The 15,116-nt window shown below is 37.3% G+C and overlaps 1 protein-coding gene across 1 annotated transcript in view; it reads right to left on the reverse strand.

Annotated features, from left to right (window-relative positions):
- LOC110171149 (metabotropic glutamate receptor 7) overlaps positions 1-15,116 on the reverse strand; it is a 201,430-nt gene that overhangs the window by 68,397 nt on the left and 117,917 nt on the right. The window contains 1 exon segment of the mRNA XM_020936837.2: positions 10,929-11,066. Within this exon segment, the coding sequence (XP_020792496.2) occupies positions 10,929-11,066 (138 nt within the window).

A 15,116-nucleotide genomic window follows, 5' to 3' on the forward strand; every position in this document is an offset into this window, starting at 1 on the left:
CACAGTGTGTGTGTGTATTTGTGTGTGTTTGTGTGTGTGTGTGTGTGTGTGTTGGGCAGCATGGGGGTAAACACAGTAATGCAAATATTACATTACAACCTTAAAAAACATCTTCCACTGATCTCACAGTGAACAAACATCAGGCTGTAAAAAATATTTTTACTCTGCAAAATCCTAATTATTACAAAGTTCTATACTGACTTGTGATATTCCAAAAAGCAGCTACACACTTCTGTTTTTTTCACATGCCTCAACTGACAAGAGTTGAAGCATGTATCAATATCTGCTGTTGTTCTCTCTGGAATCAGCAGCTGATTAACTCAATTGGTGAGTCAGTGGACTTCCACATGGTAGATCTGGGTTTGAATCCCCCTTCAGACTCTGATTGTTTTTTTTGTAACATATAATTAAAGAATACAAACATTACATGGAACATACAAAGAAAATGTAGTTTATCATGTACATTACCTGTAAATGTCATGCAAAATGTTCACTTTATCTTTACTAGTTTTTCATAATATAGTTGTATGAGAAAAATGCAAAAGGGGGAAACTTTCAGGAGTAAACCACACATGACACATATAAACATTATATAAACATTTACTACAAAGACAGTGGTAAATTCTTATATTTTTTCCCAGTTTTTTTTCCATATGGGATAGCTGCTTATTTGTGGCATGTGTCTCTCAAATGCAGATTTTTCCTGAGATAGATAATAGTTTGGTGCTTTGATTGTTGATTCTGTAAAAATCTATGCTGTTTCTTAGTCCTTTATGTTTTTTTTTTTGTTTTTTTTACATGTAAGCAGCCTTGTAAACAGACCACGTGTCTCTCTGATACAGATCCAGATCCACTCGCCTTTGTAAAGTCAGTCAAAGTGTGTGTGGTTCTGGAAGGTCAGGTAAAAGGTGCAGGGGTTGGCCATTTTTAATTTTTTTTTACTTTTTACTGTTTTTACGTTTTTTACTTGCTGGAGGAGGTAGAATCTCTCTAAGTCTGGAGACCCATATCCAATGCTTAATTTGATCACATTCCCCTTTCTTTTGTTTGTTGAGAGTAAAATAGCTTGGCTCAAAGAAAATATTTGAGTGTATCTGTAAACTATTTAAAACATTATAATGAAGTCTAATGGAAGCAATCTAGCAATTATTTTGCTCTGTTCCAACTCATGACACCAGTTCAAAAGCGCTCCACCAGTACTAATTTACAAATGAAACTTTCATGGAAATTTTGAGAAACATTTCACTGGCTTTGGCCTATAAATTCTATTAATTATTCAGCTGCACTTCTCACTTTTATTTCTTAAGCAGAATTGGAGCACACATTTAATATATTGTCTCATATTTTCCTACAAACTTTGCATCAGTTTGAGGTCTCCATAGTAACCAAGATGATTCATGTGACCTCTTTATACTGTTTTCAGATTTATTTACATTTTGTGGTGGGCTGTAATGCTAATGAGGCAGCAGCTACAATATGATACAAAGCATATAAACCATGTTAACTCAACTTTGGCCCCAATCAGAAGTTAAAGAAACCTTCCTTTGTGCAGTCTGCGAAGAACTAGGCGCAGATGGCTGTGTCCTACTGTAAGCAACTAACACAAGTCAGTGAGGCTTAAGATAAGTGAAGCATTATGGCACTCAAATGTTCTCATTAGTGAGGACCAGCAGGCAAAGAGCTCACATGAATTCCATACGCTAGTTAACAAAAAAGAAAAACTATAACTATATTAGTAAAATAAGCTATTTTACAATGGGGAAGATCAAGGGCATGCTGGAGGATCTGTCCGTCAGTTAACCTGCAAATACTTCCTCTAGATAAGCTGAAGGAAATGGGGAGGACATAACTGCATGACTAAAGATCATTTTATGAACACAATTTTCTTATAAGGTCTTTTCATAATGATCTTTTAGACTGTGTGTATAACATCTAAATGCCCGGGGCAGATATTAGGCATCTGCTGGACAAAGGACCGACTCACTAATGTCATGTGCTTAAATAGTGACTCCTCTTGACCTGCTAGCGCCTTGACATCGTTAGCCTCTGTTTTAGTCAAAGTGAAGGGGGCGGGCTGCTCTCTATTCAGCTCTCAGCCCACTCTCCGCTCTGACAGGACCAATTATGAGCCTGGTATCTCCCTCCAGTTGCAGCTGAGCAGACATTGATCGCAGTGGTCCTATCTCTTTTTAGTAAACCTCAGGAGGCCACCGCGATACTCTCTATACTCTCTTTATTCCTACGCCAGGGGCACGGGGACTGGCGGCTTAATGCTATCTCATAAACAGGATCCTTTAAGTCCTTCTTCTCTCTTCTCCATGACCTGCTCATATCAGCTTTTAGTGCTCCATAACACATGAACACAGACTCACAAAGGAGGGTGAGGCCTTTGGCACCATATACTCCGACCTCATCCTCCTAAGAAATAATCGTGTGTAAATGTGGCGTCTGTGCTTATCGCTGCCCTCAGCTAGACTGCACTACGTGATCACAGCCTCCTCAAATTACCATTCAGGATAAGAGCAACACAGTGTTTGTCAGAGAGAAAACTTATTTTGTGTTGATGTTTATTTATAGGGCGATGAAGATTAGACAATTAACAGAATCAGCGCGGAACATTTGGCATTAAAATATATTGCATTGTCCTTACATTTAAAACTTTAGCACACAATTCTGTAAACAGTGTTGGGAAGGTGACTTTTAAAATGTATTCCCCTACAAATTACAGATTACATACCCTAAAATGTAGTTTGTAACATAATCCATTAAATTACTTAAAGTGAGTAACGTAATCTGAATACTTTGGATTACTTGGTTTGCTGTTGAGAAGCAAAGACGAGGAAATCTTCACATAAGATGTTTTATCTGATAAAAGAAAATAAAAAGCCCAAACTTTACTTAACCAAATTAAAAAAATATTATTGATAGAAGAGGAGGAAACACGGCCCGCACGGCATGGTTTTGTCCAGTTAAATCCTGTTTTAGACCTGGTTTAGTCCTGGTTTAGATCTAGTTTAGACCTGGTTTAGTCCTGGTTTAGACCTGGTTTTAGTCCTGGTTTAGACCTGGTTTAGTCCTGGTTTAGATCTAGTTTAGACCTGGTTTAGTCCTGTTTAGACCTGGTTTAGTCCTGGTTTAGATCTAGTTTTAGACCTGGTTTAGTCCTGGTTTAGACCTGGTTTAGACCTGGTTTTAGTCTGGTTTAGTCCTGGTTTAGTCCTGGTTTAGACTTGGTTAAAAACAAAAAAAGGGGAAAAAAAGGGATATAGTCAAAATGTGAAAACAGGAAAATACCTCCATGTAATCCATTTATTTCAACAAAGTAACTGTAATCCAATTACCACTCATGGAAACAGTAACTGTAACTGAATACAGTTACTCATAATTTGTACTCTGATTACGTAACTCTGGTACATGTAATCTGTTACTCCCCAACACTGTCTGTAAACGAGAAAGCAAAATGGTTGGCAGTGGCAGCTCTGAAATTAAAATGGAAATCACAAAAATACACATAAGCTGTTGTATAATTTCAGAAGTTCTCTGTGGTCTTATTCAGCACAATTGATTGGGGGGCTGACTACATTTGGAGCCAAAATTTGACTCTTTGCTGGAACTCTTTCTGTCATAAGTAAATGCCGTACTTAACCACCTGCCTCTTGCCTCCATAAGCAGACTATTAATCAAAGACTGGAATGGCTCAAAGAGAGGTGCATGCTGGAGGTGTTCACTTAAGAATAGCAGAAACAAAGTTACCAGATGTTTCTTTAATCTGCAGTTGCCTTTATGAGCCAACTGGAACTCTGATTACCATGGCAACTTCAACTGTGTTGCTTATTTTAGTTTCAAGTACAAAGAAGCAAACGACTGGATATTACTTAAAAGGTCTCACAAACAGCAGTTGTAATCGTTTTACATAAATGCATCATAATGAAATACACACTACTTCTAATCACACACTTTTCTTATTTTTTCAACTAGGGATCAAACAGGCCTACTTATTCAAATCCTCTTTCACTTAAGACAGAAACCACTACTTTGAGGCAAGGGAGACACCAGAGATTCCAGAAAAAAGAGTATATTATTTATTATTATAAGTATTTACCTTTGAAGTACCATGCTACACCATGTTTTAACCAGTGGTGGAACGTAAAGTAAAAGTAGTAAAGTACAGTAGATTTTAGATATTTTTACTTTACTTTAGGCAAGGCAAGGCAAGTTTATTTGTATCGCACAATTCGTACACAAAGTAATTCAAAGTGTTTTACAGAATAAGAAATACATTCAAATCATAATAAAAAACAAAAAACATAAATAATCATAAATATTAAAAAAGAGAGACATAAATTGGAGAGAAGAGTGCGGAATGAAAACCTTTCAGTTATATGCACAGTCAAACAGAAATGTTTTGAGTCTGGATTTAAACAGCGTCACAGAAGAGTCTGTCTCACATGTTCAGACTGTTCCAGGTTTTAGCTGCATGAACCTGAAACTCTGACTCCCCTTGTTTAGTCGTGACTCTGGGCACCAGCAGGAGGTCGGTCCCTGAGCTCCTCAGAGTGTGAGATGTTCATATGACACTAACATGTCACAGATGGACTTTGGTGCTCGGCCATGGAGAGACTTGTACAAACAGAGCTGCTTTAAAACTCTATTCTGTCTGAGGCACAGGAGCCAGAGCAGAGACCTGAGCACAGGACTTATGTGCTCGTACTTCCTAGTTGGAGTAAGGACCCGAGCTGCAGCGTTCTGGATGTTCTGCAGCGTCTCACAGCTCGTTTGGAGAAACCAGTGAGCAGAACATTACAGTATCTAACCTACTGGAGACAAACGCATGGATAAGTCTCTCCAAATCTGCTTTAGACAGTAAAGCTTTGATTTTTGCTATGTTTTGTAGATGGTAAAAGGCTGCAGATGTTATTGATTTGATGTGGCTGTTAAAGTTCAAGTCTGAGTCCATTATTACCCCGAGATTTCTTGCCTGATTTGAAGGTTTTAGAGAGAGAGACTGGAGGTGATGCTGACACTGTCCCTTTGTTTCTGTGGACCAAACACTATGACTTCAGTCTTGTCAGAGTTTAGCTGGAGAAAGTTGTTTTGCATCCACACACTGATCTGTTGGATGCAGTGACAAAGTGAGTCCACTGGTCCATAGTCTCCTGCTGCCAGAGAGACGTAGATCTGAGTGTCGTCTGCATAATTGTGGTAGGACACGTTATTGCTGCTTATTAACTGGCCTAATGGCAGCATGTAGAGATTGAACAACAGGGGGCCCAGGATTGACCCCTGAGGCACCCCACAGGTCAGGGCCATGTGATCTGAGACACAGTTTCCAATTTCAACAAAATACTTCCTGTCTTCTAGATAGGACTTGAACCAGTTTAGTGCAGTACCAGAGATGCCCACCCAGTCCTCCAGTCTCTGTAAGAGGAACCCATTAGTACATTTTTAAGTGGACGTTTTTTTTTTTTTATATTTTCCTTCACTACATTTGAAATGAGGTATTTGTACTTTCTACCCCACTACATTATTGAAAAGTACAGAAAAGTATAATTATTTTTCATTAGTATTTGAGACCTGCTGAAAGGTTGATGGGTTATTTTTTTAATAAGTTCATAATTTGGGCAAACAAAAATATACAAAGACAAATAGCTAGCAAAAAAATAAAAACGATTCAAGTGTTTCTATTCAGCAAAATTCTGTGCAAATATTTCTTGGGCTTTATTACATCTCAGAAATATGCGTGCAGTACTTTTACTTTTACTCTTTAAGTACATTTTTAACAAGTACTTTAATCTTTTTACTTAGGTAAGTTGTTCCATGTGATACGTTTACTTTTACTTGACTCATTTTTCGTATCTGTACTTTTGCTCAAGTAACAAAATGTAGTATTTCTCCCACCACTGGTTTTAACCTGCTTAGTATTGCATGATTTCTGTTGGATGAGGGTTAGCCACCAAACATAAAGTCTATATCTTATGCTGCAACACGTGGCAGCTTTATTACAGCAATATCCTATGATAGACTGTTCTTTCACAGATTATGGTCACAGCCATGCTTGCTGCACGATCAGCATCATGACACACATAAAATAGCTTTGGTGTGGGTGATGTATTCCTATTACACAGCGCTTGTAAAACTGCAAGGATTATTTAAATGGAAGATCAGTGTCCCATCAGTTGGTCACAAAAGGTGTTAAGAGATTATTTCACCTGGGAAAGCCTTCCACGCCTCAATATTGAATCCAGTACGACATATCTTAGTGTATATGAACCACTGATAACATTTATTGTTCATCGTAAAAGATGTTTACCAGAACAAAATGAGAAATGTTTCCTTTGAAAGATTGATGTGAAAACCTATAAATGTAGATGTATAGATTGGAACATGGGAAGAAAGTGCCCCTGGAGTCTATGGAAATAAACAGTAAAAAATAATTAAATTTAATATTTCAAAGCCTCGTCAAGAAGAAGAGGATGGGATATTGGCCATACAACACATATTGAGCATTAAAAGCAATGTTTCTGATAAAAGGTTATAAACTAAATTAGATCAAATAGGAGCAAAGATTTCCAATAATAAGGACAAACACTACTTTAACTTGGACACAGAATTAAGTTTTAGTTGTCACAAGTGTCACAGTTTTAAGACAACAAAAGCGGTAAAGGAGGCCAAAGAGTCTCTTACATTTATTTTTTGCAATAATGTTAGTTATGTTGCTTTGAGAGCTATATTTGGGTCCAGTCAAGTGGTAACGGAGGGAAACAGGGGCAGATTTTTTACATTCAAATGTCTCTTATTCAGAAACTAGAGGGACTATTGAAATAAGTAAAGTATCAGAATGTAGGAAAGGCAAGGCAAGGCAAGTTTATTTGTATCGCACAATTCGTACACAAAGTAATTCAAAGTGCTTTACAGAATAAGAAATACATTAAAATCATAATAAAAACAAATCAAAACATAAATAATCATGAAGATTAAAATTAAAAAAGAGAGACATAAATTGGAGAGAAGAGTGCGGAATGAAAACCTTTCAGTTATATGCACAGTCACACAGAAATGTTTTGAGTCTGGATTTAAACAGCGTCACAGAAGAGTCTGTCTCACATGTTCAGACTGTTCCAGGTTTTAGCTGCGTGAACCTGAAACTCTGACTCCCCTTGTTTAGTCGTGACTCTGGGCACCAGCAGGAGGCCGGTCCCTGAGCTCCTCAGAGTGTGAGATGTTCATATGACACTAACATGTCAAAGAGTTACACTCCAACAGGGTAAAGTTAAACCTGTGATATTCTTTCAAGTTGTTGACAAAAAATAAAAAAAACTCATGTCAGGTAACGGAGGGAATGAAATATGCAGCACTTTTTGGGCAATAAATCCAAACAGTGATAACTCTTGGTTCTCACTTACATATCCTTAACAAACTGGTTTGAATATTTGCTTCATATAGTTTTCTACCATATGGTACAAGATTAGGTTGAAAAACCTCTTACTTTTTGAGTCATGAGATTTTTTATTAAGAAAGGTCATGGTAACGGAGGGAAAAGTAACGGAGGGAAAATTGTGTAAGCAAGTAGAAGGTGCAGGATTTTACATCATTTGTCGCTTTTTTCTTCCGAATACTTTAATATTACTTCAAAATGAAAGGAAACTATTTCTATAAAATATGTCAGTCCTTCCAAGCAAATTTTTATTATTTTAAGTACATACAAAAAATAAATAAATAATAATATACCTTGAGATACATCCATTTATTTACATGATTTGCAGGTCTTTGAAATTTGGGAAATAATTTTTGTTCCATGTTTCATACACGGTCTGTTTAAAACGTATGGAACTTTAGAACCAAAAATGGTACAGAAAAAAGGTCAACAGTTTCATAAACTAGAGTACATATGTATCTGTTCAATACATTTTTATATCAGATGCATTAACTTGAATTTTTGGCCTTGCTGTTTACTTCTGCTTGACCAGGCCCATTTAATTCTTTTTAGGCAGACAATTTTGTAAGTGAGATCATTTTACCTTGATTTGCAGGTAGCAGCCTAAAAATGTAAAGGTAAAAACATCCCAGTAACCAGTCTTTGGTCTGATAAATGAAATGAAATATAACTTTTTTTCCTGGTTGCTTGGAAAATGAATGAAACCCATCTAAACTTAGAGAGAACATGGAAAGTTAAAGGTGTACAGTGTAACTTTTTGGTTGGGGGTCCATCACTTACTTGTTCCTATGGAGATGCCATTGCTTTGCCTGGAATGTTTCACAGTGTGCCATTAAACAGCTCTGCCTTACATTTATTAAATTATATAATGGTCAGACTGCTCAAAAATACCTAGAAAAACGGTCCTTGTGACTGTGATCCGGGTTCCCTCTCCGCAGATCTGACCTGTAACTTGGTCCGTTTTGGTCTCCGTGAAGATAGAAAGGTTTAGTACCACGCGATGAAACTTTCCAGACAAATCAATAACACATTTGACGGACCATCCACCAGAAAAGTTACACGTTGCACCTTTAAGTTAAGTTAAGAGCCGGTATGAAGAAACACACACGTTGTTGCTGTGAGCACTACATTTGCACTAACCTTTTCACTGCCACGCCAACTTTTGCAATAATACCTCCTGGCTGAAAACTCCAGTTATATAACATAAAATATTTGCGCTGCTTGAAACAGATAAGAACCATCAGCTCTACATACACTATAATTACGCAATATGTTGAGCTGTGGGTTCTGTAAACTTGTGTTGTCAGCATATCTCAGCTGCTCCTCGCCTGCTGCTCAGAGGAAACCCGGGGAGTCAATCATCCTGGAGCAGCACAGAAGGCATGTTCATTATGTAATTGAGGGTTCGGTTCTAGGGGGCACAGATGATCCCCGCGTCTGTGTGGTGAGAATTATAATGTGCAAAGAGAGCTTGAGTTGTGAAACTGTGATGATCAATTAGGCAATGCCATCTGACTAGAGTATCAGTGTGAAGAAAATCCATATATTTATACGTCTATCATATCACGGACCTGTCATTATGGATAGAAACAGCACAGGTGAATGAGGGTTGAAAATAAAGCTAACACAATCAAACAGGCCGGGAGACGATTGGAAGGACAATATAATAAGTTGGTGTAATATAGGCTCCCAATCAATATGGCAATTGAAGAGGTTCATTAGTGTTCAAGGTCTGTTCACGGCATAATGTCGAGCCACTAATTGCAATGAATTATTGATTGTGGACGAAAGCCTTTTGAGTGTGTGTTACCGTGGTGAATAAAACACCAGCGCATTCCTAATGACAACAGAGCGATGCAAAGGTATGCTAGAGAGAGGTGAAATAAGAAGTCTGAAGTTTAAAGGTCTTACATTATGCAAAACTGACTCTTGTGAGCTTTAAACCATGTTATAATTTTGTTAACTCATCAAAAACATACCTGGAGTTGTGTTTTGTTTCATTCATATCTTACATTTGGGCCTGGTCAAGCAGAAGTAAACAGCAAGGCCAAAAATTCAAGTTAATGCATCTGATATAAAAATGTATTGAACAGATACATATGTACTCTAGTTTATGAAACTGTTGACCTTTTTTCTGTACCATTTTTGGTTCTAAAGTTCCATATGTTTTAAACAGACCATGTATGAAACATGGAACAAAAACTATTTCCCAAATTTCAAAGACCTGCAAATCATGTAAATAAATGGATGTATCTCAAGGTATATTATTATTTATTTATTTTTTGTATGTACTTAAAATAATAAAAATTTGCTTGGAAGGACTGACATATTTTATAGAAATAGTTTCCTTTCATTTTGAAGTAATATTAAAGTATTCAGAAGAAAAAAGCTGACAAATGATGCAAAATCCTGCACCTTCTACTTGTTTACACAATTTTCCCTCCGTTACTTTTCCCTCCGTTACCATGACCTTTCTTAATAAAAAATCTCATTAGTCAAAAAGTAAGAGGTTTTTTCAACCTAATCTTGTACCATATGGTAGAAAACTATATGAAGCAAATATTCAAACCAGTTTGTTAAGGATATGTAAGTGAGAACCAAGAGTTATCACTGTTTGTATTTATTGCCCAAAAAGTGCTGCATATTTCATTCCCTCCGTTACCGACGTGAGTTTTTTTTTTTTTTTTTGTCGACAACTTGAAAGAATATCACAGGTTTAACTTTACCCTGTTGGAGTGTAACTCTTTCCTACATTCTGATACTTTACTTATTTTAATAGTCCCTCTAGTTTTTGAATATAAAAAATCTGCCCCTGTTTCCCTCCGTTACCACTTGACCAGACCCATTTGTTCATAGAGATTAGCAATTCCAGGGCTGAAATTATCCAAATCTAATCTAGTGAAGGTGTGTGGAGTTTAAAAACACAGTGGATCACTTCCTGTATTACCACATGACATCACAAGGTGTCTTCCGTTTGACAGAAGAACTCAGCCAGGGTTTGTGTGTTAAACGTGTGAATAAAAAAAGAAACACAACTCCAGGTACGTTTGTGATGATGCTCTTCAAACTGTTTAGATTAGTACTTAATATGAATTTGTATCAGCCTTTCAAAAGGTCTCCTCTCATAATTCACACTGAAAAAAAAAAATGCTTATAAAAGAACTGAAAATGTGCTCATGCCAAGTTAAGTCAGTTATATTCTATTAAAACTTCACTCACAACAGATCTTGGCAGTTGCAGCTTCATAACAGATTCAAGTCTATAAGCGGCGTAATTATTTTCTGAACCGCTCAAAACCATTCAGCGATGAGCACTGTATTCCCTGTGTAAGCCTGTCTTAAGTTACATATTGTTACTTACAAAATTATTTTTAAAAACTGTGATGTGAAATAAATTACATATTGAATAAACATCGACTTTGACTGTTGGACCATGCCATTGTGTTGTCATTTTGCATTCGATTGGACTTTGAGTGCGTAATTGTCAGACGTACCTGTACACTTCCTGCTGCTGTCATCCTTCTTGGAGGAGCTCATCAGTTTGCAGTTGAAATTTTCCTCCCAGTATTCGGCGAACCACACATTCCGCCTGTTATTTTCCAAGGTCCGTGAGGTGAAGTAGGCATCAAAACCTGAAAGACAGGCAGATATTTAGTACACTTGACAAAACCGCACAAAAGCTGTTGAAAATACAGAGCGAGTTACAAAATACAAATATTATCAGACTAGGAAAGAATTTTCACTTGTAAAATTTCAAAAAAGCTGAGTTTATGTTTAGATTATGTTGTTCAGAATTCTTTTTTTAAGTAAGTAGTAGTAGTATTGTTCCTGATTTAGTCAATAGCATAGAAGTCCCAAACTAAGCTAATTTCTTTTGGCATTCTTATAAGAACTGTAGAAAATGTGGATGTATAATGAGGAGCATATTATGTATTATAATATTACCACAGCTTCTTGGCCCTATTATGTACGGAAGCCCTGAGAGGCAAAAAAAAAAAAAAAAAAGAGGCAGGTCATTTGGGCTCTATTTTCTAAGTGTTTTTTTTTTTTTTTCACCAACTCAAAAAAAAAAAAAAAAAAATTCTACAAAAAAAAAAAAAAAAAAAACCCGAACAGACATGAAAGGACCAGGACTGAACCAGGGCTGTTGGGAGGGGCCCGGAGGTGCGTCCGTCGTAGACCGTTGGATGATCACAGCGTCTCTCTCTCTCTCTCTCTCTCTCAAATCCCATCGCAATGAGAACGCACAAAATGCAATATGTCCGCTCCCGGGAAAACACGCCCGCTGTACGTGTCATCAGGGCGCACCTCAGTCCCGCGAAAACCAGAGGCAGTGTGGCGTTCTGTCTTCCAGCCTGGAGCAGTGATCCCCACTCTCGCTCTCACAGAATGACAGCGGATCAGTGATGCATCGATCTTACTTCTCATTTTACTCATAAAAGAGAACATAAAACATCAAAACTCATGAAAAGACTGTATTCAGCTAGAATAAAATCACACAACTCGTACTAGGTGAGTTTTGAACCCCAGCCTCACATGTCCCAACCTAGAACCTAACACCATAAGCCAAATCTCCGGCGACTTGCTGAAGATGAAGTGTGGTACTTATCGGAATACACCAGGAAACCACTTAGGCTCCGAGTGGTGTTTTTTTTTTTTTTTTTTTCGTCAGCCACATCAACAGTGGAAAAAAAAACCCACACAAGAGAAACAAAAAATAAAAAATTAAAATTTTTTGTCGAAAAAATATGTAGAATTTTTTTTTTTTTTTTTGAGTTGATGAAAAAAAAAACACTTAGAAAATAGAGCCCAAATGACCTTCCTCTTTTTTTTTTTTTTTTTACTCTTGCCTCTCAGGGCTTCCGTAATTATGACTATTGGGAGAAAAAAACAAAAAACAAAAAACATGGAAATGCAGCAGCAGAAGTTCTTGCCAGAGTGAACAGCACTTCTATGTATCACAGGCTAAGCTTATGCATATAAACCCTTGCATATGCTAATCAAACTGTTGGCTCACAAAGATAATTCCAGAATGGTAAACATGCAGCAACAAGCTGTGAGTCACACGATACTGCTCAAAAATGGAAAACAGGCTATGTACACATGACAATAAGATCAGGAGCTTGGAGGGAGGAGTGGAGGTGTTAAGCGCATAAGTCAATTAAGGGATTAACATTAAGTATGAAGGGAAGCAGATGTCAAAGCAAGGAATATTTAGTAAAAGATTTATCACTCACATCATTGGTGAGCTGTCAAGAACAAAGCAGTTTTGGCAGAGGTGAAATTACTAAATGCTAAATGCTAAATTGGAGTATATGTCAAATCATCGACTTCCACCAATGACCATCCTGGAAATATATATATATATATATATATATATATATATATATATATATATATATACATTTAACCAGGCTTAGGAGCAGCAATACCAGGTGCCAGTGAATCATTTATAAAAACACAAATAAGAACCTCTATGTTAAGTCTGACCATTCAAATATTATAATTTGTTTGATCTGATATTGAAAAGAAGACAACCAGATGTTTAATGGTTGTTAAAATCATCGTAATCTATCAATCACATTTTAATCTTGTGAGAATGAACCCAAAATATATTTAATAGCTCTTTTTATTGACAGTTTGGTCTTAACCACTCTATCATTCAGATCCCTATCCTTCAGAAGGAGCCATAATAAGTATAGCTGTGCTTTATCTTAAGAAGTGCTCTTAATCTTCCTTCCTCTGACATGAGGGTGTCTTCAAAGTGATAGGCAGCCAGGCTCTCCACACCCACAAGTCGTCCTTGACACCCGCTGTGATGTCACTGCCTCACACTCGTTTGAATCTTTTCTGACTGACTTTCAATTAGGAGCCGGGCCCTTATGTTCCTTTATGTGAAATCGGTGAAGTGGGACAGCCTTAAGAGAAGAAGGGACACAGAGGTCAAAGTGGGACATTGGAGTAGATGGCATGGATGACAAGAGAATGAAAGGCACCATTTACTCTATGAGATTTAATTCATAATTCAGTGGGTGAGGAGATCTAAATGTAAGAAGGAGCTGACTGCCTTCTGCACAGGTATAAGCGGAGGCAGAACTGCTCTGGGCAAAAGATATTGGCCTCCCCTCACCACGAAGACATATTTCATCTGAGGTGGTCTCAGCCAGGGCGCGGCATTTTATCAAGTGAGTTATTATATTATGGGGCTCATTTGCATAGAAAGCAGTGTGTTTAAAGAACAGTGTTTGAAAGATTGCAGTAAGGCCACAGTATTTCTTCCTATGGCAGACAGAAGTGTGGCTAGGTAAAAGATGGTGAATTAGAGGAAAAAGTGCACTGGTAAAGTTAAGAGGCTGTATTACAGTGGCTTGATAAAAGAGGGTTATTCAAGCTTTAGTCAACCCTGCATGTTTCTCACTTTGTTTTTGTGAAGTGTTATGACTTGCTATAATTTGGCCCCTTTGCTTTACATTATTCTTCTGCTATTACTAAGACCTGGGTGGGACAATTCTTTGCAAGACAAAACTTAAGCAACTAACCTGTATCATACAATTCTGTAACACTTTCATATTGACTAACAACTAATAAAAATCATTGTCAAAGCAAGATAATATCACATTACAAAATCAAAACAACACTATGACAACAGCGTACTTAAAGCCCATTGTGCTGTTCTGACGATACTCTACAAAGAGAACATCTATTCTAGCTGTGGGGGCACATCAGTCCTGCTCTCTCTGCTCGATGGGAAGCCAGCTTAAAAATGCCCTGGCAGAATGAGGTATTAAGACAACAGCACATCGAGCACACGTGAAAGAGAAGGAGGAAATAAGCAGTTCAGCGATAATTGCATGTGGTGGTAACCTCAAGGCGAGAGGCACGTTTGATCTTAATTTACCCGAATGCCTGATGGGACTTAGCCTAGTTTGTGGAGAGTGTGATGTCGGAGCTGTATGTGTCTTCTGCTTCCACTGGGACAGCGTTTTGAAAAGGTAGTTTTTTTATGCACATTTTATCAAACCTAATGGTAAAAAGATTAAGACAAAATACATTTGTGTTTGCAATATTCTACCATGTATTAGAAGTAGCAGTAAAAAAATCTTGATAATTAAAAAAAAAAAAAAACCTTCAGCTAACTCACTCCAGGCTTTATCCTTGTTGCTACAGTTCATTCACATTTAAATCATTATATTACTAACAAACTGCTTTGGTCAACTGAGAAACCATTGATTGATTAAACAAATAAAGGTACACAGTGCAAGTAAAAATGGTTCTGAGCTAATAATGTCTAACAATCTTACAAGCTACTAAAGAATAACAAAGCAGCAAGAAAGCCATTTACTGAGTACTGCCACTGGGTCCCAAGGCTGAGCACTTGACTCACCTTACACCTCATCTAAAAGTAAAAATGCTGTTTATGTACAACTTTCAAAACTGGCCTCTGAATTAAAAATATCTGAGTCTCTTAGAACTTTAGCTAAGAGTGGAGAAATAACCTGTGAACCTCTAATTCCCATGTTAATCCTGACAGAATCATTTGCACCCATCCCCAGAGTGTGATATAATGCCCTGACCTGCTGCCAGGCCTCTGCTGTATTACATAGTCTATAGAAAGCCCTGACATGTTTTGACAGGTTTTGGTTATTACAACTGTCAGTCATCTCCTCTTCACATTTTGCAGA

This window comes from Boleophthalmus pectinirostris, unplaced genomic scaffold, assembly GCF_026225935.1.
Source record: "Boleophthalmus pectinirostris isolate CB_2022bp ecotype Guang Dong unplaced genomic scaffold, ASM2622593v1 HiC_scaffold_3, whole genome shotgun sequence".
In the NCBI taxonomy this organism is placed as follows: Eukaryota; Metazoa; Chordata; class Actinopteri; order Gobiiformes; family Gobiidae; genus Boleophthalmus; species Boleophthalmus pectinirostris.